The sequence below is a fragment of the Rhinolophus sinicus genome, linkage group LG04, assembly GCF_036562045.2.
Source record: "Rhinolophus sinicus isolate RSC01 linkage group LG04, ASM3656204v1, whole genome shotgun sequence".
In the NCBI taxonomy this organism is placed as follows: domain Eukaryota; kingdom Metazoa; phylum Chordata; class Mammalia; order Chiroptera; family Rhinolophidae; genus Rhinolophus; species Rhinolophus sinicus.
In genome coordinates, this window is record NC_133754.1 from 110,518,823 (window position 1) to 110,544,650 (window position 25,828).

Consider the following 25,828-nt stretch of genomic DNA (forward strand, 5'->3'; position numbering starts at 1 on the left):
TTTAGGTTGTCCCTTCTTCTGTCACTCCCCAACTCTGGGGAGAAGCTACAGTAGCTTGACCTGCAAGAGTCTGGATGGGGGAGAGCCTCGAGGGCAGATGGATGGGCGGAGTGACTCGGAGCATCCCCTCGAGATTACTCAGTGGGGTGCCTGCGTGGTGATGTGCTTCTGCTGGATATCTGGAAAGAACGATGGACATTCTTGCCACAAACAGGCATGTGGATGGTTGGGCAGTAAGTATCTTAGCAGCAGAGGCACTCGTGGTGCTTCTCAGGTTAGGAAAAGCCAGCACCTCTCTAGGCCTCAGGGAGGAGCGGGAGGGCTGGCAGTGTTTGCTCCCTCCTCTTCTCCGCTCGGTGTGTGAGTGTTGCTCTGTCCTGCTCTGACTGCTCTTGGAAAGCCAGGGCACCCTCCGCAGTAGCTCCTCTGTCCTCTGTTGATGGGTGTGGGCTGGTGTGCTTTGAACATGGTTCAGAGGCAGCAGTCTTGGCTGGAATGTGCTCAGCCAGCACTGGGGGCTGAGCTGGCTTCCTGGAGGTCACCTTGGAGGGTGCGGGCACTCACGTATCAGAAAAGGACTGTGCAGGTAGTATGTGCACAAAAGTGTGAATAGTCCAAAGTCTAAAGTCATGCTGAAGTGGGAATTGGTGGCCTAAGGTGCTGGACTGGTGAACGTTCTTTTTGTCCTGCCGGGAGGAGGGAGGAGACCGGGGGTCTTCATGGCACATTTGCCAGAGCATGTGGATTCTCTCTAATGGCCATGTCCCTGGAGGAAAGCCAGGTTAAAAGGAGAGGTCTCGTGTTGACTCAGGCTGTGCTGACCCGAGCTGGATGACATCCTGTGGTCGAGCTGGCCTGACTCTATAACTCCGCTGCATAGTTTTAAGGAATTACCAAAGATGAAGGCAAAGAGAATGGTATTTTGTGGTTGTGAGATTTAAAAAAGAAATCCTCTCACGGGCCTGGGCTTGTTGAGGCTCCTAGGCCTGTCCCTCCCACTGCGGCTGAGAGGACACTTCATCCCTCTGCAGCTGGGCTGGGTCTGGGGGCCGTGCTAGGGGCAGGAGGAGTCTGGTTCTGCGGAAACCACATGCGCTCACCCCGCCCGCCAGCTGTGAGCACCTGGGGGTGGAGGACGCTGCCACAGGCGCTCCAGAGCGCAGTCCTGAGCTGGCTCCAGATCCCAGGTGCTTCCGGGCAGCTTCTGTGCCGCCTTCACCGCCTGGCAAATGGCAAAGAGAAGGACCACTGTTTCTGAAGTGCCTGCTGTGGGGCCAGGACACCCCTCGTCTCTGTCCTGAGTTCCTGGAGGAGGGGTAGGAGCTGTTCCTGTGGCACCAGGAGCAGCAGCTGGAAGCAGCTTCACAGCAATCTCTAGCCCTGCTTACCCTGCTTACCGTGACGTGCCCCATCCCCAGAGCCACGGACCGTTCCAGAGCCAGGATGTGCTGACAAGTCCTACAGGTGATTGCAAGACCGTGGACGGGGAGTCCCAGCTCTGACCATGGCTCTAGACTGATTCCTGCGTTCTGTGAGTGTGTTTCTCCTTGACAACAGTCTGTAAAACCTGTCTCATTAGGGCTCTGAAGGATCCAGGGGTGCCTAAGAAAACCGTGTCCCCCTCCTCATCACCACCACCACTTGCTTATGTTAGCATGCGGCCGCTAGGGCCGTGAGATTCTGGGCAGACCTTTCCCTGCACTGGGGAGTGCCCCACCTGTGTCACGAAGGCATAGTACCATTGTGTGTGGCTGTGTTAACGTTTTATTTAAGTCCAATTTGTAGCACATGCCTGTGCTTTACAAGTCCTCATTAAACCGTTTCATCCCCAGAGGGGAGCTGCATTGTATCCTCCCCCTGGGAAGGTGGAAGGGCTGAGGCAGTAGCTGGGAGGGTGCAGGGCTGGGGGAGTACCTGGGAGAAGTGCAGGGGCTGAGGGAGTAGCTGGGGGAGGTGGGACGGGAGTGACCTGTTCTAAGGGCAGCTCCAGACCTGAACCCACGCAGGCTGGCCTCAGAGCCCACATCTGGTCAGCACACTTTGCTGCCTCCCCTGTTAGGGGGAGAATAAACACAAACTGAGTTAAAGCATCTCATTGACTTTAGAGAAGTATAGAAAGTGGCTGTGCTCCACGACTTGACTGTGTCTTGTAGCAGACAACGTGAATGCATGTACGCCCTTCCAAAATAGCTCAACTAACTGGAAACACTTAGAAGAAGGTTGACTAAACGTAAGTCATAGAAATTATGTAGGACGTACCCCAGTAGAAGGAAGTGAACCTGTCAGTGATGAGTCAGAGGCCTGAGTCAGTTTCCTGCTCCCTGAGGTATGAAAAAACAGAGCCTTCTCACCGTCTCATGCTGTCCTCTGTGTGCCACCCAGACCTTTGCAAATAGGCTTTGCATTCTAGATAGAAAAGCTTCTCGGTCAGGTTTTGCTGGTGGTTAAAATCAGTCTTTAAAAATGAATTTGAAGTGGAAAATTGGCAATGATCTGAATTCCAACGTTATCAGATGTAATTGGAACATCGCATAGCCATGGAATGATACTTGGGAGCCCTGAACGTACACGGGATGCTGCCACATGAGGATACTCGCAGGGAAGTCAGCACAGTTCACCCAGGGGTCCCTCCTTCCCCTCCTGCGGCCCACAGGTGACAGGTCCTCACTTCCTTCTTGGACTTCCGGATGTCTGTTTTGCTGCCCTGTGGCTACCAGCCTGCCTCTCCCACCCCCCGGGGCACTGTGGGATCATTGCAGCCCCCTCCCCCAGGCCCGTGCACTTGCACATTTCAGCACCAGCACGCGTGGCCCACCCTCCAGAAAGGGTCACGAGTGAACGCTCTCCTCTATTTCAGTTATTGAGAGGGAGGAGGTCTAACAGAATGTCAAAATGACTGGAAATGATGTTAAGTCTGTCTGCTGTTATTAAATACTTCCATTTTGATGAAATCCAGTTAGTAACTTTCAAAAAGGAATCATATTTATAATTATTAATTAACAGTCAAGGTATTTACAGCCTTTTTTTCAATTGTCAGAAATGTGTTTTGTCTAGCCTTTTCTATATTTTCCAAATTTTTCACATTTAATATAACTTACTTTTGATATCAGGTTTAAAATATCTTAGTTAGAAAACCACATGCTTAAGGTAAGCATTCAGATAGTACTAAAAAATACAAATACTAAAAAATGAAATACACTCCTACTCCAGACCAAAGCCACTCTAGACTCGAGTCACTCACTGCCAGCAGGTCTTTGATTAAATTCTGATATAATCAAATAGTGCTTTTGATTAAACTACACACACACACACACACACACACACACACATAAATGGTCATGTACATGTGCCAACACAAATGGGAACATAGTATAACACTATTGAGAACCTTAATTTTTACTGAACTAAGTATCGGACATTCTTTCATTTCAGTGGCTGCTTTAATCTTTTTAACAGCTGCGTAGTATTCCAACCTAGGGATGTGCCACAATTCCTATATAAATAAATGTACATATATACAATATACGTATCTGTGTCTACACACACATACACTCACACACACACAGAATTCTTCTAGGTGTTTCCAGTTTTCCTGTTGAATAGCCTTCGGGCATCTTGAACACGTTGGGGTGTATCCACACTGGTCCCTGGCAGAGAACTGCCGGGACCATCCTCGCAGTTGTTGTTCAGTTGCCCAGTGCATGCGAACTCCCCTGGCCCCTCATCATTGCACTTTATAACCAGCTGTCTCATGGCTGCCCCTCTCAGAGGTGGGAGATGACATCTGGCTATAATGTGCAAACCCACCCCAGACAGGAGAGTGGGGTGGAGTACTCGTTGCTGTTGGCGGGCGGGGGAGGGTTCTGGGCTGGGTGAGGAGGTTGAACGGACGGGGCATGAGGCCTCCTACCCGTCCACAGTGGCAGTGATGGGGGCCTTGTGGTGTGGGGCCTGTGCCAGGGAGAGTGTGGCTGTGGGCCCAAGCTCCCTGTGGGCAGGAGGAGGCTGGGGGAGCCCTGAGACATTTTGCAGAAGGGGACTTAGATGTGCTAGCAGCCAAATCCTGCTTTTCGATCCTAGGGAGTCTTCTTATCAAGGGTTCCCAGGTAGGAAGGCTCATCACTGAGATTTACGTGGTGCTTCCTAGGCGCCAGACACTGCCTTAAGCTCTTTCACATAGGTCACTCATGGAGCGTCATAATAACCAAGTGAGGTAGGCACTCTGATCATGCCCACTTTCTGGATAAGGAAACAGGCACAGAGAGGCCCAGAAACTTCCCCAAGGACACACAGCTGGTAAGTGTAGGTGCCAGGCGTAGAGCCCAGATCACTCTTCATACTCTCACCCATTCCACCTGTGTCTTCTCCACCTGCTAAAGAGGCCACCTGGCTGGTACCGGGGTGAGAGACTTTCGGAACGAGGGGTCACAGCTGCAGATCGTGGGCAAGATGCATGGGAGGCAGAGGCCCATCTCACCATGGCCCTTGGCTGTTGTCATGCGTGGCAGACAGGCCATCAGACATGGTGGTTGGGTCTCCCTGTACTGTGTGGGGACAGGTTGGGGGCAAAGGCCAAGTTTCCTGGGAAATAATTCTCTGATTAATTTCATTCCTTTGTTTTATAGTTGAACCCTTGCATTCTTTTCACGGGCAGTATAAGAAGTTAGGGGATACTTAGTTAAAACTATGTCGTTAGTAATTGTATGAGGAATTTGTATTTTGCATGCTTCAGTGTCGTGATAACTAATTACAGCTTGTAGGTTTTTATCTTGAGAGAGAAGAAAAAATTGCCATGATGAAGGGTACAGACAACTGGGGACTTGGGCCTCTGCGGTTGACTGAGGCCGGAAGTGTGTATTTTTACCCAGAAACCACAGGCTGAAAGATGTTTGGCGGAGGTGAGAGATGGAGACTTGGCTCGGAGGAGAAAACGAGCGTGCTAGGTCCCAGTGCACTGGGTGAGGTTATTAAGCATACAGACACACGCAGAACCCTAACCTGCCGTCATTTGTGTGTTCAGTACCAGGAATTTAAGGTGAATAGGATGTGTGCTTGTCCAACCACAGAACAAGCAGCTCTGGGCTTTTATTTATTGAAGTGACAAAGGCTTATTGAATTTCTGGAAGAGAGTTTTTCGGTTATAATTTTCAGTATTCTTATTGTCTATCTAAACCTCTTATTTGCGTGTGAATCATTCTTTTTCCCATAAGTATTTTCTCCAGTCTCCAGATGGCTGTTGTACCCCCTCCCCCCCACACCTGTTCATTAGCCTTTCACATCACCTGTTAATGGGCTGAGCCAACATCTCCCCCAGCATTAAAGTAGAAGACATTGGTTCCATGTCCTGGGTGGATATGGCCTCTCCAGGACACTTCCTGCTTGCTCAGATGCGAAGTTAATTTTGCTTACAAATTGGCCTTCAGATGCAGCAACGACCCAGAACCAGTCCTTGGGAGCCCAGCCACAGTGGAGCCTCATGAATCCTAAGCATTTTTGCCTCTTACTTTGGGGTCTCATTTGCTAACTCAAGGTGTTTGCTCAGGATTCAGGGGACATGTCAGGCCCTGAGGGGCCCCAGGTGACCCTGGAAATCGTGTGCTGTGAGTGGACGTTTAGCGGTGGGTGCAAGCTGGGTTCCATGCTGTGGGCGTGATCCCACTCCTCGGGCTGTGTGTGGGGGGAAGATGGGTCATTAGCTGTGTTCCCGGGGAGCCCATCCTATTTCTTAGCTGTCTTCAGAGAAATGGCAAGAATTGTATAAGCTCTTAAAGCAAAAGAAAAGAATGCTCCAGCCACAGAAGACACTCAAGTTTGATTCTGAGGTGTAAAGACTATGTTGGGTCATTTGCAGCCGTGGAGGGTCAGCCTCAGCTTGACCCGCTGCTAACCCTGCAAGAACCTTGCATGCTGGTCTCTGGCTTCACCATGCAGATTCTCTTTGTCGAGTGGTTTGTGACCTCACTGGACTCCAGGATCTGTGTTTTGAGCGCTCCCTCCTGTGCTGCGAAGGAGTAACACACACATCACAGAAACTTGCTACACCACTGTGGAAATTCTCTGTTTGGCTTAAAAACAACAATCAAAAGGAAAGAAAAATGGGAATGTTAAACAGGTTCTTCAGGAAATCACTTCTTGTAGATATTTTGTGTGTATCTCTGCGTTTTCTTTCATTGCCTCACACCTTTGGTGTTCAAGGAAGGTGAGTTCCAGAGGAGACACATCTGAAGAAAATTCAGTGATCCTTTTTTGATCAATGGCCGTGACCATGGCTTGTATTTAAATGGCTTATTTTGCGGGGGAAGTAGCGGCTGTCGGTAGTAGTTGGGACCAGCTCCTGCATCTGGGTGACTGGCCAACTTGCATTTCCTTTGTTTATGGATGAGCGATCTCACACTCACTCCCTCCTCCCATTTGCACGAGTGCACGAAATGCCACGCTCATCCTGGGTCAGAGAGTCAGCGACCAGAGGATCCAGAAGTTAAAAAAAAGATTATAAGTTCCTTTCCAGTGCCGTTCCAGGCGTGATGCTGAGTTTTTGTGGACAGACAATTGAAATGTTTAAATGTTCTTGTTTTCCATTATTTCCAGAGCAAAGACTCCTGAAGACTTCTTCCTAGAAGCAATTGGCACGTTTCAAGAGGCACAAGATACTGGTAAATCACTTTTTTTTTTTCCTCCATCTATATCCCAGTTTAGCAAAGTTGACACCTTATGAAAGCCCCAGTGGGATTCAGCAGTTTGGTTGTTGGATCCTGCGTGCTCTTGGGGTCAAAGATGTGGACTTCACCGCCGTCCCTAGGGGTGACCTGAGGGGGAGCCCACAGGGCAGTGGGTGCTGGGCATGTGTCGCCTGTTTTTTCTTCCTCCCCCCATTGCCTTTCCCCACCTGGGCTGCTTCCCTGCTCGCTTTGGACTGATGTCCCCTAGTCTGAGCACTGAAATGCTCCGTCTTCTCTTTGGCGGGACGGGGTCATCGGTGAGGTCCAATTTAAAAGGAGCGCTCTCAGTGTCATCGCGCCCTGGATTTGGGTGGTTTTGTGATTCATCTTAATTTTGACCAGTTAGTACATGGTCGACCATGTATTTCCAGTTATAGAGGAAAGGGAAATGCCAGTTTAATTTGTAAAAACAAAAGGAAAGCTCTCATCTCCCCGTCATCCATTTCTGTGACTCACTTGTTGTGAATGGGCCTAGCAAAGGTGTCGCTCTGCTTGTCTCAGCAGTCTTGCCGCCAGCAAGGTCTTAGGTGCTAGTTTGTGCCAGTTTGGTGGGCACTCATAATAATGCAGCTTACCTCGGGGACACTTGGCATTGTGTTTATTGGCTGGTTGCAGACACGCATACGAGTACATTTTCTGAATAGCCTCGTCTGCTGGGCCAGGCTCTGTGGTTTCTCACTAGTGTGTTAGGTTGCTGCATTAAGAATTGCAAGCCCAGGCATTTATGTTACAAGGATTTTTTTCCCTAGTTTTTTACCCCCTAGATCATTTGTCTTTGGATTTTGATTGCTGAGCCCTTTAATTTACAGGGCTGACGGGGTCCCCGCTGCCCCTGCACCCACCTTGCTTATGCCCTGCTGAATGCATGCCAGTTGTCACTGCTGGTTGATTGGCTGGTATGTGTGTTCCTCACCCCGCTGCCCTCCCCTTTCCAGCTCCCGTCAGCATGCGCATGGCACACACGTGCCGGGCTTTGCATGAGGGAACGAGGTTAAGGCGTGTCAGACATCCTGACTGGCTTGTTTGCCCCTGCAACGTTCATTGCTGGAAGTGAAAGCAGGCATCCTGGGACAGTGTCCTAGATGCTTTTCTGTGGGGTGGGTCCAACTGGACCCAGCTCCAGGGCTCAGCTTGTCCCTGTGCAGCTGGAATGCTGCTGCTGGTGACCTGCTCTAAGTTCTGGGGAAACTGAAGTTGAAACAATGAACTCTTTGTTGGGCATGTGACACAAAGAGCTTCTGAAACCAATCCTGATTGCTGGGGGGACAAGGCCATTTCTGTGAGGTGGTGACATCGGCACCATAGCCAGGCGTTGGGGAGGAGACCAGGGGTAGGGGACGGGACATGAGGTGGGGGAGGGGAGCCTGGGGGTGTAGGGGGCATGCCTGGGGGTAACCTCGGCAGGACATGTCTTGGGGTGGCTGTCTCTCTCTGCTCCCGCTGGGAGGAGAAGGTGTGAGCAGGAGCAAGTCCTCCATTGTACCGGCCACAGGGCCTGGACGGGATGCAGGGCTTCACCCGTGCTGTCTGGACAAACACTGTAGACAAGAAGCCAGAGCAGATTGCCTCAGCAGTCGTCCACAGCTGTCACCCAGGATCCCCTCTCACAGGTTCCCTGGGGATCCCAGTAAGGCTGTCACCCTGTTGCTGATGGGGGCACTGACACCTGATGTGTGGTGGTGAGTGGCGTCCCCTCTGGGACCCACCCCTACTGCCTCAGACAGCTGGTCCCAAGAAGGGAAGCCAAGGCGTGACGTGGGTGTGACAGACCTCACAGCACCTGTGGCCCACAGTGCCTGCCTTACTGCACCCCAGCTGGCAGTCACCATTCACATCTAAGGATGCGGCACCAGATCAGAATTTTTGTGCTGCAGCAGAGTGTGCCCATACCACACACCCATGTGCACATACATGAATGCACACACATGCAGGGATGTGTACATACATGAATGCACACACATGCATGCAAGTAAGGATGCTTATACGTACACGTATCACGCTTACACAGATGTATGCAAATGCACATATACATATGCACAGAATCTCTGAGGCACACAGGTGCATGCATGCGCAGATGTGTGTGTGCGTGTGACATGCAGATGTGTGTGCGTACAGACGTTTGTGCACACAGTGTCGTGAGCTAGCCCTTACCGTTACAGTTTGCTGGGTGTGCCTGGTTTCTCTGCCACAACCCCCTGGCTTGGTTCAAGGCCCCTGGGGTGGAAAGCTGCCATGTGACAGGCACTGACAAGCCCTGAGTGATGGGCTCAGAGACCCCTCTGGGTTCTGTTCTCCTGTTGTTTAAAGTGGGATCATGCACTGCTCACGAACCAGCACAATTCCTCATAGGTAATGGGAGTGACATGTGTGACCCTGTCACCCTAATGGGCCTCTGTCTCAGGGTGAAAGGCAGCACTTTGCGCAGGGAAGTGAAATGCTGCTCCTGACTCGGCTCCCAGCAAGTTGCCTGAGAAATGCCCCGCAAAGCCAGCAGAATAGGCACTTCATTCTCTTGTTTCCATTTGAATGTGTCAGTGGTGATTCCTGATGGCACACCCCGCAAAGATCATGGAGGCAGTGTTGCTGGAGGAGAGCACGGTGGCAGCGTGTGCGTGTGGGTGTGGGTGTGCTTTGCTTAGCAGGTTTTAGATTATATTAAAGAATGCATGCTTGGCAGAAAAGTAAAAATATTCACCCCTTCCAATATCATAAAGCAATGTCCTCTGCATGGAGGGACGTCTGTGTGGCAGGGACGCTCCTGCCTTTGGCTGTCCATGTGCATTTTTTTAAAGACCTTTTGGGAACAAGAGGCAGGGTCCGATTCAGGCTGTCAGGAATCTGGTGTCTGCTGATGACATAAATACAGCTCAGAGCTGGATAAAACCTATGTGTGCTGGGGCACCCACGTGCTTCTGCAGAAAGAACTCTGTCCTCCGGTCCCGCTGGCAGGGCCGCCTGGAAATGGCCGAAAGTGACAGCCACCCGGCTCCTGAATAGCAGTGTCGGGTTTGGTCCAGGCTAAAGGCAATAAAAAATGTGTTCTCTCCTCACCTAAATCAGTTTGAGCAGCTGCCTGCGTGGACAGAGGGAGACGCAGGCCTCCACCCAGCGTCTGCTGGTGAGTTTGTCAGGCAGCTCCGCCTGTGTGGGAGCTGCGGGGGAGAATGCCTTTACGAGGCCCGTTCTCAACTTCTGTTCATTCTGGGTACTTTGTTCATGAGACTTTCTGCCACCGGGGACTCACCTTGGTTCTCTCGAGCTCTAGCCTGGGTCTTCTAACTGGGATGTTTGCATTCCCCCGGTCTGCCCTGCCCCAGAAGGGACCACATCGTTGAGACATTTTCCTTGGGACATCCTCAAGTCCTTAGTGTGCTATGAAGGAAATAAAGCAGAAGGGGGCATGGGGGTGGGGGTGGAGCAGCCTGTGAGGAGGTGGTCTTGGAGAAAAGGGCCACTGTGGGAAGGAGCCAGCCCCCAGGAGCTCGTGGGGGTAGAACATTCTGGAAGAGGGAGCAGCATGTGCAAAGGCTGGGGGCAGCCTGTGGGGGGTAGAGTGCAGGAGAGGCCAGGACCCCTTTCAGGCCACACTCTGAGCTGCCTTTTACACTAACTCTTGTGCTGCCCCTCCGTGCACTTCTGCCACTTGGTGAATCATCCTGGTTCTGCAAAAGTGTGAGCCCCAAATGTGGCGGTGTAGACACAGCTCAATCTTCTCATCCTTTGTAGGGCCGCCTGCACGGGGCTATGTCTGCTGCTGCAACATCCACTGGGCTGCGGTCTTCCAGGCTGCAAGGAGCCTGAGCATTGATTTCTTTTTAAAATTTAATTAATTCTTACCAGAGAAATTAATGCATGTGATTTTAAAGTGAAATAGTATTTGTCCCTTTGTCCCTGAGACACTGAGCTGCAGCTCAGCTGTTTTAGCCATTTTACTGATAGTTCCTGACAGTGTGGCTCTCGAGAGGTAATTGTATGGGGCCTATTTTCTCTCTGAAGCTTTCAGGAGCTCCCTTTGTCTCCCAGATTCCCACATCTCATCAGGACATGCCTGGTGTGAAGGTATTTTGTCATTCATGGCGCTGCTTTCGTGTCCTTGTGTTCTGGACATTTTCTTGTATGTAAACAATATATTTGTATAGCTCTTTCTATTTCTTTTTATTATTCTCTGATAATGCCTCCTATTTTCTCTCTCTTCTGGAACTCCTGTTAGATGTGGGCCTCCTGATTCGATCCTCCAGCTTTCTTATCTTTTCCCTCCCTATTTTCATCTCTGTCCCATTGTTCAACTTCTAGGAAGACTCCTCAATTTTATCTTCCAATCCTCCAACTGAGTATTTTCTTTCTTTCACCAAAATTTTAATTTTCAAGCTTGCATTCATTTTCTCAGGTTGTGTGTCGTTGTGACTTCTCCCCTCACAGGCTCTGGTTTCACACCTGTTTGGTCCACAAGGTCAATTAATTACCAACAGTGGTGAACATAGCCATTATCGAAAACTGAATCATGTAAACGTCATTAAGCTGTATTAAAAATAGCAATGAGAGTAAACATACTAAAACTCACTACTTCCCTGTGCATTTCACTATTACCTGTGCCCTGGAGGCCGCACACCTGTCGTGTCTGTGTGGTGGAAATATTATACACTGGTGCACTGTTGTGCATCTCATCGTGTCTCTCTGTTCAGTGACATCATGTCGGGAGCTGGAAAGCAGCATTTACACCCCGGATGTCGGCATACGCTGCAGCGCAGGGCACCGACCCGACCCCTTAGCCGATGCTAAGGTTTGCCTGCACCTCACTGGTTATGCCCATCTGTTTTCTTTCTAGTTTCTAAGATTTGTTAACACCCTTATGGGCTGTCATTCTCTCCCCATTTTTATCCTTATGGTTTATGTCTATTGGAGTGTCGTTTTATCCCGTTTGAGGAGAGAGTTGAGATAAATCTCTGAATTCTAAGTGCCCGGTTCCAAAGAGGGCTGGCCCCGTCTCCTACATCCAGGTTTTAAGCCTGGCTGCAGCGTGCGTCACAGGACTTCCCACAGGACTGATTTCTATCAGGGACCTAAGTAGGAATTTGTTCTTGTTGTGGGGCCGTTGCAAACCATTTCCCTGCAGTAGAGATGGCTCCATGTTGCATCTGGGGGGAAATGAAACACCCCGGGGGCCCGACAGCCAGAAGGGCACCGGGCTGTGGGCACCGTGCATAGGGCCTCACACATGCTCAGGAAGAACCTCTCCAAGCTGGTGTTTTTTGTTTTTGTTTGTTTGTTTTAAATAAACTTTACTTTTAAGAACATTTTCAGATTCCCAGCAAAATCGAGCATAAAGTACATGGAGTTCCCATGTACCCCCCCCCCCCCCCCATGCATAGCCTGCCCTGTATCAACACCCCACTCCAGACTGGGGCAAGTCTGCCGAGCTCTGCCTGTTCATCCCTCCCATACCTGTAACCCTGCCAGCCACTGACCGTCTTACTGCCCTGATTGGGGCCAGTCCTGGAAACCCTTCCCTGTTTGGGAGTTCAGAGCAGAGAAGCTTTGGGGTGCCCTTGTCACCTACTGATCAATCATACAGAGAAAAGGTCTCCTCGGGAAAACTAATGAGACTGTGCTGTTGGATGTACCCACGTGTTCTCTGGAACAGACATATTTAGAGATATTCAGAGAGAGCACAGCCTTGCAGACTGGCTGAGCTTCATGTATCCAGATATAGCCGGGACAGAAAGGTTGGGGAGCGTGAAACGGGAGAGGCTGGATGGAAGGTAGACCAAGGTCATCCATTTAGGTTTAATCCTAGTGAGAAACATTTCATGTGGGGAAATGATATACTCTGGTTTATGTTAAAAACATTATTCTGGCTGCTGCTACTATTTGGTAAATGCATTACGGGAGATTATATCTGACTACTGATAATAAAAATCTGAAAACAGTAATTTAAAGGGATTAATAGTTTATTAGCAGCTCTAGGGTAGGCAGAAGAAAGCAGATGTAAAGTCTCCAGTATGTTGGAAGGGTCCCTGATTTTTGTGAATTTCCACTTGGTTCTTAGAATGAGACCCTTATCTTCATGTTAACAAGGTGGCTTCCAGAGCTCCAACCATCAAATTTGCATTCCAGGCAGGAAAAGGAGGAAAGGCTGAAAGCAAAAATGCAAGCACTAGCTGAGCCAGCCTCCTTTAAAGAGCTTTCCTGGAATTGCTACCTAATAACTTCTGTTCACAGTTCTTTGGCCAGACCTGCCACCAGGTAAACTGGGAGATGCGGTTAGCTGGCCACACTGCCATCCCAGGTAAAATCAACATTCTGTTAATGAAAATGAAGGGATGTGGGTTCTGGGGCAGGAAACCAGAGATCTCTGCCACAGGCAGCAAGAACGGAAGCAGGGTGAAGGGGTAGGAGGCTGTGGAAAGGTCAGGATGGGAGGTGGGCTTTGCTTAGATTGGAGTGGTGGTGGTAGAAATGGACCTGGAATGAGCTAGGTGAACGTCTGGCGCTGCCCAAACCGTCGGCATCGTCCACACAGACAGCTCTTCGTACAGACCCCGGGGTACTGTGTCTGTGTGAGATTTCTGTAGAGTATTTAGCAATCACTGGACACTGGGATTGCTTAATAAATGGGTCACATTGGTAACACGGCACAGCATAAGAGACCTGACCTAGCCTGGGCTTCTGACGCCACTTTGTGCCTCCCTTCCCTACTGAGGGCAGGAGAGCAGGGTCTCCACCCAGGGCCCCGGGGGCTGAGGGTGAGTGTGTCTGTCACAGGTGAGTGCCTCTGAGAGCTCCTCTGGGTGGGTGGGGCGGGTGGGTGGGGGTGAGCGCTCATGGCCACTCCATGAGGCTTCCTCCCTTCTTCCCAGTGCACCTGATGTTGCATTTAGAGTTCAGGTTATGCCCTTGCTGCTGGGTGTCTGGGCCAACTGTCCCTCTGGATCCCCAGTGCAGGGCTTGGCGTGCAGACCGGCACCCATTTCTGTAAACAGTTGTTTTGGCTCAGCCACGCGCTACCATAGACGAGACTGTAGGACTCAAAAAGCTGATAATAATGCTCGTCTAGTCCTTTGTGGAAAAGGGGTGCTGCCTCTGCTCAGTATGTGCCAGTTTCTGGAGAAAACGAGGGACGGGTGTTCCCTGACTTCGGTGGCTGAGAGTCGATCTGGATGGGGCACAGATGCCAGGTGGATGGGGGCCTGGCCGGGTGGCCCTCCAGGTGGGAGAGAAAGTGCAGAGGGGGCGCCGCTGTGTGAGGCGGGCAGGGAGCAGCTGAGGCCCCGCGGTGCCGGAACCAGGCGTCTCCCCACGGGCAGATGCCTGTGGCGAAAGTCCCCAGGAGGTACTGCTTTATGAAGTGGAGCTGGGCAGTGGCTGTGCCCCAGGCACACACGTGAAAATGAAGAAGACTCTCTTTAGCCTAGAGAGCTGCTGAGGATGAGCGTGCTGCCTGTTGGACTTTGGGGGCCAGACAAGGATGCTAGGGGTTCAAGAGGGAACGCGGGAAGTGACTTCCTGGGTCGCATGAGGAAGTGGTTCGGGAGGACTTTCTGGAGGCAATGACTGACTAAATGAACAGAAAGACAAAACTTTTCCCAAAGGCTTCTTGGGAGGTTTGCTTTGGCCCAAGGTGTCAGGGAGCAAGGAGGGGGCAGGCGGCTAGACAGGTGCTGGTTTGTGGCAGGTTGTGGGGGGCCCCAGGGAGGCTGACCCAGAGAGGCCTGTGGGAGGGAAGGGGGAGTGAGGAAGCTTGCTGCCACTTGGACGTCCCTGAGGGATGGTGAAGTCAGGAGGCTGGCAGTGATGGTGGGGTGAGGGGAAGGTTCCGGAGAGGATCCCAGGGTATCAGTGGGACCGATAGAGCTGGAGGTGTGTTGGCTTGGTGGGTATGGCCAACTCCTAGGGCCTCTGAGGAAGGGGAGTGGGGGAGGTGGGCTGCTTGATGAAGAGGAGGAAACTTCATGTGAGGAAGTCAAGCACCAGTGGACCCCGTGGGGTCTCCTGGGAAACAGCGTGTCCACAAAGTGTGGGGTTTTGCTGTAACTTAAATGTATTCCTCAAATGTCATAGGCAAGGGTCCTGCCTCGCTCCGGTGGTGTGTTGGTTTGAGCTTCTTCCAGAGATGTCTAAACAAGTCCATCTCAGAGTCTCATGGGATCTGCGTGCACACACGCACGCACATGTTTCAGCCTCTGTGCAGCCCTCTGGCCTTTTGCTCTGGCTGTCTTCCTTGATGACATTGCAGGACTTGGGAAACCAAAGTCTCCAAGGGAAACTGAAACCCTGCCTTTGCTCTGTTCCTTTCCATCGCATTACCAGCTGGACGCAGGCAGCCCACAGGGAGGCAGCTGGGTGGCCAGGCGGGCATTTGTCCCCCCATCTGGGGCTCCCTGTCTGTCCTATATTCCTGGTGGCCTCAGGGGCGGGAAGCACTGACTCCTGTAACTCCAGCTTTGCTGTGGGCATCTGGGGTGTGGTGTCTGTAGGGCTGTCCCCCTCAGAGCTCCCTGTGTCCCCACTCCCCTCCGCTCCTTGGCAGACGGAGCCCATGGCTGGCGCTGTGGTGAGAGCAGAGCTGTGAAGGATGTTGAGCAAACAGAAAGCAGGTGTTATTACCACACATCCTGACTGGTAACCCCCTCCTTTCCACTTTCTTCCAGAATTTCCCCAGAAGGTTGTAAAGAAGCACACTGTTTAAGAACAGAACCAGGAGGCCTTTGCAGCGGTGAGAGCCGCCTGACCCCACCCGGTGTGCCGGGAAATGTGGGTCCGTGGGGGTCACAGCACCCACCAGCTCCAGGCTGTGCTGCGAGTCACAGCCCCAGGACTCTGAGCTGCGTGCACCGGATACCCACCATTGGCCTCCACTGTCCACAAGCATTTGCTGCCGAAGCCTGCCCTGCGGCCCCTGCCAATGAGGATGTGTGCCCCCGTGGGCGGAGTGCTCACTGCCCTTGTGGTGATGTTTGGGACAGCAGTGGCATTTGCACCCGTACCTAGGATCACCTGGGAGCACAGAGGTGAGGGAGCACAGGAGCCTGTCAAGTGCTGAGAGCACCTGCTCGTGATGTTCAGATGCGCGTGCGCTGTTTCCATGCTGGCGCTGTGCTCTCGGCACTTGTGTGTGAGCTGGGTGCCTGCACTGCCGCATCAGAGAGGCTTCCATAACTGGAAGCACTCCTGGGCCTTGTGCAGGGCCCACTGATCTGGGTTCTAAACCAGGGCGCCCCTGAAAGGAAGCTCACCTCCCTGTGCCTGGTGACGTTGGTGCCCACTGCCCAGGCACAAACCACAGTGTCCTGTTTTGAGCACATGACCTGCAGCTCAGCTTCAGGCCAGTGGTTCTCATTTGCTGTTTACTAGTTTCTGTTGTATTTGTTTCCTCTCTTGGGAGCTGTGTCTCGGGACCCCAGTCTTCCAGGCTCAGTGGCCCTGAGCGAGGTGACCCTCCAGGGCTGGGCTGTCCATGCTGGGCTCTGGGCAGTAGGTGTGCTGGGAGGGCCTTCATCCCCCGTGGCTCTGTCTCCAACACTGGCACTTACAAGAGCAGGAAGCGTGAACCCCTAACCCCTGAGTGAAACGAGAACTTGGTAATAAACGGAAAGCCAAGGTCAAAACACATGTTTGCTGGGATGGTCAAAAAGAAGAAACAGCTCCTTGGAAACAATGCTGATACGTTTATATTACCCCTAATAGCTAACCGTTGCATTCCTCTTATTCCTAACTACGTAGCTATTGATGCAATTGCCTAATAAGGGGAAATGTCAGTTCTTTCTCTGTTTTGTAAGTTTGTGGTGGGGTTAAGGGATATACTCACTGAAGTAGATTTTATCAAAGGTTTTGAGGTAAATCTTTTTTTTCCTGAATAAGAAAATCCTAAATAGTTAAATTCTTTGTGGAACTGATCTGTGGCTGATTCCACACACATGGACCAGAGTTTGGTAGGAGGTGAAGTGAGCAGCCACAAGATGCTTGAGGTATCTGGCCTGCAGTCTCCTAGGAACTCACGAGGTCACATTGCTGGGAGGTCACATTGCCGGGAGGTCACACTGTCAGGAGGTCACACTCCTGGGAGGTCACAAGCTAGAAGGTCACACTGCCTGGAGACCACACTGAGTTCAGGCTTTGGAACTCTGGGCTGCAAGGAGCAGGAAGGGAAGTCAGACCATAGCACTGGGCAAGCACAGTGACTCTGGGCCTCACTGGGGTGCCATGTGCTTGGTGGCTGCCCCAGTGGGTCTGCTCCACCCAGTGGTGCCCAAGCTCTGGCCCCGGCCGGGGGCTGGACTCTGTGGCAGCGGATTCATGCCACGGCCCTGGGGACATGGCAGTGCACCAAAGGGAGACCAGGTGCTCAGGGTGTGTCCAGGCTCAGGAATGTCTAATGTGCCACCATCTCCCGCCCCTGTCTCCCCAGAGGTGCAGCTGGCAGAGTTTCACCAGCCCGGCATCTTCAACTACTCAGCCTTGCTGCTGAGCGAGGACGACGACACCCTGTACGTGGGCGCCCGGGAAGCCGTGTTTGCCGTGAATGCCTTCAATGTCTCCCAGAAGCAGCGCGAGGTATGGCCTGGTGCCGTCGGTCTGGGCTGCAGACCTTGCAGTGTTTTCTTCTGGAATCGGCACACTTGGCTCCTCCTTTCCTGGTCCCGTGGCCTGTGCGCCTCATGGCTGGCCTCGCATGCGTCCTGCGTCTGGAGCGCAGCCTCCCCTCCTGCCAGCAGGCCAGGGGCCCTGTCATCCTAAAGCCCCCTTCCTGCCTATGGTCACGCAGCCCCATCTCGAATGTCCCTTGGCAGCCTCGCCCAGGGACCACCCTCTTTTCAGCTTGGGGTTTTGACGTCTTTATTACGGACAGTCGCAGGGTACACAGGAGTAGAGGGAATGACGCCACAGACTGTGCCCATGGCAGCTCCTGCAGGCGGGCTTGGCCCCTCGTCCTCCCTCCCGTCCCCCCTCTGCTCCATCCACGACTTTGAAGCAAACCCCAGGTACACACTTGTCATTTGTGTTTCCCTGGGCATCTCCCAAAGGAAATGACTCCTTTTCTTCAAAAATAACCAAAATACCAGTATCACATCCAAGAAATTAATGCCAAATAATCAGTGTTCAGATTTCAGACTCGCAGATAAATGAGGTTTGACTATTCAATTTGAATCCAGTGGAGATCAGGCCATCCAAGTCCCCAGGCACTCTGTCCTTCGGGGCTCCCTGGGTCCCCTCACTGGGAGAGCCACTCTGTAGTCCTGCTGGCCCTCAGCCTCAGTCTGGCTTCTGGTGTCCTTAGTATAGGCAGGTCATGCAGCCACTGAGGCAGCTGAATGCCGTGGCACCCAGCCCGTGGCCGTGCAGTCTGGAGCCACGTGTGCACCAGAGATTGCAAAATGGGGAGTTCCAAATCTCCCCTTCCTTCTGCGTCTGTGACCGGAAATCGCCTTTACAGGGGAAATGCCCGTCACTGGCTCTTCATGTCCCCCAGGCCAGTTCCTTTGGAAATGGTAGGATTGGTGCTTGAAACCTTTGCTTTTATTTACCGGTTTTCAAAATGCTGAGTGAGTTCTCTCCAAAGGGAGACAGTGACTTTTCTGATTTTTCAGTATGACCACAGACTCGTGGATTTAAATGTTTTGAAGTCCCTTGATCCATTTTCAGCCAGCTCCTCACTCGGTGCTCAGATTGTCCCTTCCCTGGCTGGTGGCAGCCCTCCTTGCTTTCTGAGCCCTCGGTGGTCGGCGTGTCTTCTCAGTCTCTGAAGTCCAGGTGCCTCAGGTTCATCTTGTGCATTTCCTGTCTCCAGACCTCTTGTTTTTTTGTTCTGTTTTGTCTCACGCTCTAGAGTCTAGCATAGTGCCTAATTTCTGTTTGACACGTAAGTGAAATTCTGGTCACTATCCTTTGAAAACAAAGTGCACATGTGACCCCCTGGGTGCTCAGTGAGAGCCGCTCATTGCTCTGTTAATGGCATCGCTGTGAGCCCTTGGGGTGAGGGAGAGGCTGTAGGGCCTCCTATGTGTAAAAGAGAAGAAAAAGTTAAAAAAAAAAAACATACATATACACACACACACACACACACACACACACACTCACACATTTCTTTAGCATTAATCATGGGCCAGCACACAGCAGATGGGGCAGAGCTGTGGGAGCCTTCCGTCCTGCGGCCGCTGTGTTCCATCCTCTGGAGGGTGAGGGCCCCTCTGGCCTCAAGGTCCTGATCACACGTCTACTGGCGTGAGAGGCGGGAGCTCAGGTCTTGGCAGAGGCTCTCGACCTGAGGGCGGGGTTGGTCTGGCGCCCTCGACAGCTGCCGTTACGTAAATTAACAGAATCATAATCCTGTCCTTCTGCTGAGAGTGGATGTAAATGTCAAGGCTTTTTTTTTTTACTTTATAGTCACATTTGAATGGATAAAAAACCCACTTCGATGTGTGAAAGCGTGTGTATGTTAGCTTTTGGATAAATATAACCCTCCCTTCTTGCAGTAGTTTGCCGTTTGCTGCTGTTTGCAGTGAATAACGGGGTCTGGGATTGCCCTTTGCGGCCCTGTTGGCTCCGAGACAAGGAAGCCAGTGGGAGCCTTCACAGGCCCCGATGCTCCTTGGCTGCAGCGTTTGCTCTCTAAGCCTCGCTCTGCGATCTCAGATTTCGCTGTCTCGGGGGGAGTATCTGCTCTCAGTGCCATTGTGTGCTTTGTAAACTGTACATTCTTATGCCAGTATCTCCTTTCAAAAGGGGGCTATGCACTGAAATGACTCTCATTCCTCCTACCAGGCATATTGGAAGGTCTCAGAAGATAAAAAAGCAAAATGCGCAGAAAAGGGGAAATCAAAACAGGTAATTATTTTTGCAAGCTACCAAAAGACACCCCGGTATTTCCTAGTTATTTTCACCTTCTGAAAACCTCTCCTTTTAGAACGCAGCCTGGTTTTGTTCAGGTCCCTCAAGAATGACCTTGCATGTCATCCATCCCTTTATTCCCAAACGGGAAGATTGCGTCTCCCAAAGCAAGTGCCAGACATAGTAGGCTTTTTTCTTTAATTAGTTCCAGATAGTAGGCATTTGAGAAATACTTTTTGAAGTTGAACTAAATTGAATGTATTCCAATAGCCTAAAACTCTGGAAAACGATTTCTGATGCCTGTTGGCTCCTGGTGTAAGATGCAGGGTTTATGTCTCCCAGTACCCCATCAGCCTGGAGGGGTTGCTGCAGGATTTCTGGGTTTTGGCAACACCCATCCCTTGAAAACCTGTTCCTTCTGTAGGAGATCCTGGGTACCTCAGTGTGGTGGCCATGCAGGGAGTTGTGGGGCGCGTGTCAGGGTCAGTGTGCTGGCCAGGCGAGGGGCTGGGCCGAGTGTCCGTCTCTCCGAGCTCTGGGTTACTCCCCACCTCCTGCTGGGCTGGTGTCGGGGTCTCAGAGTCTCAGAGCCCCTTCCTCCTCGAAAGTGGGTCAAGATAGCTGAGTTACGGCAAATTTCAGCAGTGGTTGGCTAATTTCAAAACAATTAAAACATTTTTTTAAAAGATAAGTGATTTCTTTAGCCAAATGCTAAATACTTTCACTGCAGTCAGTAAATCTGAAGTTACTTTAGGAAATGAGGGAAAGTGCAGCCATTTCAATGTAATCACAGATGTCGCAGGGAGTTGTCTCCCAGCTAAATTAGACCAGGGCCTTGCCCGCGTGGAGGCCGTGCAGCAGACAGGGATCCCTCCCAGCTCTTGTGGGGGAGGACGCATTACTCCCAACCAGTTTAAAGGCAGTCACAGCACAAAAACTTGACTGAGCAGAGATAATTTCAGACTGTAGCACATATAATCCAAGTACATTTCAGTCTAAAATAGTGAGTGGGTCCCTAAGTGGCATCTGGTTTCCTGCTGGCCTTTCTGATGTGGAGCCAGGCTCGGAGCCCCCTCATTAGCCCAGCCTCTCCCCTGGGCTGGGCGGGCCAGCCACACCCACTCCTGAATTGCTGTTTCCAGTTTTATGTGTTGGGGTGAGGAAGGTGGGGTCCCCCAGAGACAAGGAAGGCCTGGGGGATCCTGCCCAGCGTGCACCTCTACAGGCCTGGCGACAATGGATGGTTTGTGTGTCCAGTGAGAGTAAAAGCATTTTTTCTGTGGTGAGTGGATAAGACTTAAGGTCAGCTGCCATTGCGTTTCAGCCAGCACATACTTGCTGGGTATAAATTAGTGCCTGCAGTGAAATCCATGTGGCACCTGACAGCCAGCCTATGGGTGCTGCAGAGACAAAAGCACTCAGGCCACTTGCAGATTGAGGTTTGTCCAGGGGCGGGTTGGTATCTCAGAGAGCCTGCTCTCACTGTGGCTGGCAGGTCGAGCTGGTGCTGGAAGGTGGAATGCATCCGAGACCACGGTGAGAGGACACAGTCAGTGCACAATGCGGGCGGTCATCAGGGAGCGAATGTTGGCACGTGCCTTGCTGGCTCTGAGCTCTGCAGTGAGCGGTGTGACCTGTGTGGGTGGTGGAGGGTGTCCCGTGGAAGCTGGTGGTGGTTGACCCGGGCATTTCTCCTCCTCGTAGACAGAATGTCTCAACTACATCCGAGTGCTGCAGCCGCTCGGTGCCACTGCCCTTTACGTGTGTGGGACCAACGCCTTCCAGCCAGCCTGTGACCACCTGGTAAGACCTGGGCCCCTCCGCTGGTCAGCATTACAGCAGCGTGGGGCTCCACACAACAGAAGCCTGTTTTAACTGCCAGCTGTGTGTGTGAGGAGGGGCTCCAGCCACTCGCTGCCGCCTGCAGGTCCTGGTGTCCTGTCTGTGAACCACTAGAACTGGGGGCAGCGTGCAGGCAGGACCCATGGATCATGGCCCATGGTGTAGCGCCAGCCATGGGGGACCTTCTGGGAACTGCACTGTTGACAGAGACACCAATGTGACCTGATCCAGTATCTTGCCTCCTCTTTTTCATGTTTTGTGTTTTTTGAGGGAGAGCTCCCTGTTACGTGGGTCTGGTCAAGTGGAAAGTCATGATTTCTAGTCCTAGACTGCAAGTTCTTGGTTCACATATGTTATGGGCTGAATGATTGTGTCCCCCCAAAATCCATATGTTGAAGCCCTAATCCCCCTTGGTATTTGGAGATGGGCCCTGTGGAGAGGTGACTGAGGTTAAATGAGGTCATAGGGAGGAGTCCTGATCCAATAGGATTGATGGCCTTATAAGCAAAGGAGGAGACACCAGAGATCCCTCTCCGTGTTTGGACACAGCGAGAAGGTGGCCGTCTGCAGGCAGGAGAAGAGTCCTCACCAGGAATCAATCGTGCTGGTTCCCTGACCTAGGCCTTCCGGCCTCCAGAGCTGTGAGGAATGATTGTGTGGTTGAAACCACACAGTCTGTGTGCTTTGTCCCAGCAGCCTAAGCTGACTGGGACAGCATGTCCACCAGCCTGGCCTTGGGCTGTCACCACCCGGTGTCTGCTTTTGGGATGCAAATTTCTCCCAGCTTTGCAGATGCTGGAACGCACCCCATTTGAGGAGTGACAACAGGACACAAGGATGCTGAGCTGTGTTAGAAGCAGAACTGTCTCCGTCCCTCACCTGCATCACATCCTTGACTCTCCCTACGTGTTGAGACCCTCGGCCCTCAAAGACAGACTTAGTTTCTTTTTCCATAAGGGAAACATTTTGTACATCAAAGAATTTCCTGGCTGAACTCTAGTAATCAGAAGCTTAAAATACTGGAATTTAAACTTAAATTTCACAGACATGTCCGTGGTTGAGGTCAGGGAATCATGTATTTCTTTTAAATCTAGACCTATAATCTTTCCCAGTATTTCTAATAAATCTTTTTAGGCTGACAGAAAAATTGATACTGTACATGTGTCCTAACCACCAAGATTGCACATTTATTAGGAACGAGTGTGTGCACATGCTGAAGTGTGACCCATGACCCCTAAATGTTTTCACAAGCATCTCCTAAGAATAATGACATTTTCCTACATATTTAAGTTTGTCATTGTATCTAAAATTTCCAGTAATTCCCCAATTTCATTTCCTCTCCAGTCTCCGTTCAGATTTCTGCCAAGAGCCCCCCCAAACATCTCTAGAGATGTGATCAATGATTCACATCAGTGGGGTGCGCTGTCACCCCAGGTCAGACTTCCTAACCTAAGAGGTGACAACCTGTACATTTTAAGCAGCCTGACGAAAATGTTACTACAGCTCTTCGTCGCCCCTGAGCCCTGGCCTCTGTGTCTGAAACCGTGTCTCCAGTCCCCTCACTGTGACAGATGGGTTTCCAGCAGCTCACACATCCTTTCTTATCTTTGCTGCCTGGACGGGTTTCTCCTCTCATTTGCTGGTTTTTCACTTTTTTTTTTTTTCTATAGTTCTCCTCCTGGGATGTGCTTTCTTACTGTACTTTGTATAAGCTTCTCATGTGTGCATGGATGGAAATGCCTCATCTGTCATTTTGCAGGCATTTCCCCTAGTTTGTCACTTGTTGAGCTCTGTCCCACTTTTTCTGCCGTGTTTCCCTGAAAATAAGACCTAGCCTGACAATCAGCTCTAATGCATCTTTTGGAGCAAAAATTAATATAAGACCCAGTCTTATATTATATTATGTTATATTATATTATATAATGTTATATTATATTACGTAAGACCCGGTCTTATAGTAAAATAAGACTGGGTCTTATATTAATTTTTGCTCCAAAAGACACATTAGAGCTGATTGTCTGACTAGGTCTTATTTTCAGGGAAGCACGGTGTGTACAAAAGCTGTCCAGTTTTTCATGTGTGGCATCTGTCTGGTTTTTTTCTCACATGGTATTGGGTTCTCTCATCAGTTAAGGAGAGATTGTCCCAAGATACCAGAAAGGTGTATATCTTGGTGGGTGGAATTAGGTAGAGATTCTGCTGTTTTTTTCCTGATACCTGTTTATTCGACAGTACAGTCCACTGCTTTGAATGCCATCTTTGTTGATACTAAAATCCTGCGTGCGGCCTTCCATTCACTTACATATTCAGCTTGTCCTGGCTGCTTTACGATCCTACAGCCACCGGCATGACCATCTTCATCTCATAGATGAGTAAACTGAGCCTCCAAGATCTTGAGTAACTCTCAAGGGTGTCAGCGTTCCGGGGTACCGGGGTGACGGCGTTCACACCTGGGCTTCCCATGGCTGGCCGCACACACGCTCTTCCCTTGGTCCCCTCAGAATAGCAAGTCCAAATTAAATGATACAACAAAGATGCATTATTACTACAGAAATTCAGATATTTTGCGATACTCTTTCTTTTCAAGAACCTAACGTCCTTTCAATTTCTGGGGAAAAATGAAGATGGCAAAGGAAGGTGTCCCTTTGACCCAGCACAAAGCTACACATCTGTCATGGTCGGTGAGTCATCCTCTGGGATACCTGTCACTGGCAGGGCTGTGCTGTCGTGTTGAGCACACACAGGACACTCAGTACCTCTCCCTTCCCAGTAGTCTCCCCGTTTCCCTTCTGTATTCACTGTCCTCACGAAGGTACGTGTGCGTCTCCTTAGGCCATCTGACAGGAGCTTTAGAATTCATTGTTCAAAAAGGTAGCCAGACCCACCACGGTCCACGAGTCCGATCTGTGGGGAGAGCTTATTTTATACCCATGGTTTGTGCAGGTCAGCGGGGTTACTAGGTCACGTGGAGTCGACAGTCTCATTTGAGGGGACATTGGTGACTGAGGCCTGGAGCGGTCTTGTGCACTGAGGCAAGCAGACTCTGAGCCTGTGCGCACCTGCTGTCATGTTCCTTAGTTTCCTGATGCAGGAATTGCTTGTTATTAACCCTGACTCTCATAAAGTACAGTTTAGTGCGTAGCATAAGACTATCCATGTCGAAGAAAGGAAACAGAAGGCACGTCCCAGAAGCAGGTGGTGGTCCCTCTGTGTCCTCGGAGGGGCTCATGTCGGGCTGTACAGGAAGGGGAGGTGTTAGGCATCAATCCCCTGCACTGGTGCTGACGCCCTTCTCCTCTTTCTTCCTGGGCCCTGAAGACGGAGAGCTTTATTCCGGGACGTCATATAACTTCTTGGGAAGTGAGCCCATCATCTCCCGAAATTCTTCCCACAGTCCTCTGAGAACGGAGTACGCGATACCTTGGCTCAACGGTAAGACGTGGGGGTGGTCATCGGAGGTGTGTTTCTACTCAGGCAGCTTCCTTGCCAGGAGAGACACCCCCTGCCCCGCTGTATTGCTCCTTTTGCTGGCTCAACATCACATGGGCATCCTAGAGCTCTTGTTAGCTGGTGTGGTGGGGGCACTGCCGGAGCTGCCCCAGGCTCCACAGCCAGCATCCCTGGGCTTCGGTATTTGCTTCTCCACTAAGAGAGCGCTGTTTGAAGGCCACCTTCACCACTCCTGCAAAATGGATCTGAGGGGCTTTCATAAAGTGATGGTCTGGTGGTCAGTGGGAGCTCAGGGTGGTCAGATCAGTGTGCGATGCTATCATGTTATCTCTGAACATCGTGTGTCCACATTGCATTCACGATGCAGACGGCTCCTGGCTGCTCACAGGAGGCTTTCGCCTGGACACTGTCCAGCAGGGCCTGGGCTTCGAAGCCTCCTAGACTGTCAAGGCGCGTGGTCTGGGAGACAAGGGATGGCAGGCTCCTCCTCGGTATGGGGTGGCCAGGCAGCCAGAGCCCTGGGGCCTGGACTTGGTGGTTGGCAGTTTCCATTTGAGGCACGTGTTGTTTAAACCAGCAAATGTACATCTGCTAGTAGGTCTCCGGGGACGGTGGGATCTGGATCGCTGGGCCCCCACGCTACCTGCCAGTGGGGAGGCTCAGTCTTGTGTTCTCCAGCTGGACCAGGAGGGTGTGCTTTAGAACCACATCCCGGGCAGCCCCTTGGGCTAAGTTGGCTGAGAAGGGTGCCACCTTCACTCCCGGACCCTGAACTTAGTTTGGGAAATGGCACATGCACTCTCCCATGTCTTGCAGGGAGGTGCTGAAGTCCCTCGTTGCATGCAGGGGTGTGCCCAGCCCCCTCCTTGTGTGCCAGGGGAGGTGGCCGAGGCCCTCAGTGTGTGCGGGGAGGTACCATGGCCCCTCGGCATGTTCAGGGACATGCATAGGTCCATGCATATGTGCAGGGACTTGCCCGGGGCCTTCTGTGT

General features: G+C 51.4%; 1 protein-coding gene across 17 annotated transcripts in view; it reads left to right on the forward strand.

Moving 5' to 3' along the window:
- SEMA4D (semaphorin 4D) overlaps positions 1 to 25,828 on the forward strand; it is a 109,332-nt gene that overhangs the window by 56,970 nt on the left and 26,534 nt on the right. For 15 of the 17 annotated variants that reach the window (XM_074330209.1, XM_074330208.1, XM_074330210.1 and 12 more), the window contains 7 exons: positions 6,589 to 6,653; positions 15,368 to 15,727; positions 17,125 to 17,270; positions 19,479 to 19,541; positions 21,249 to 21,347; positions 23,974 to 24,067; positions 24,705 to 24,818. In XM_074330209.1, coding sequence (XP_074186310.1) covers positions 15,622 to 15,727; positions 17,125 to 17,270; positions 19,479 to 19,541; positions 21,249 to 21,347; positions 23,974 to 24,067; positions 24,705 to 24,818 — 622 coding nt within the window. In that variant the 5' untranslated portion in view covers positions 6,589 to 6,653; positions 15,368 to 15,621. Of the gene's footprint in view, positions 1 to 1,418; positions 1,532 to 6,588; positions 6,654 to 13,345; positions 13,482 to 15,367; positions 15,728 to 17,124; positions 17,271 to 19,478; positions 19,542 to 21,248; positions 21,348 to 23,973; positions 24,068 to 24,704; positions 24,819 to 25,828 lie in introns of those variants that run through there. The other 2 variants (XM_019713782.2, XM_074330207.1) reach the window with 2 other exon arrangements.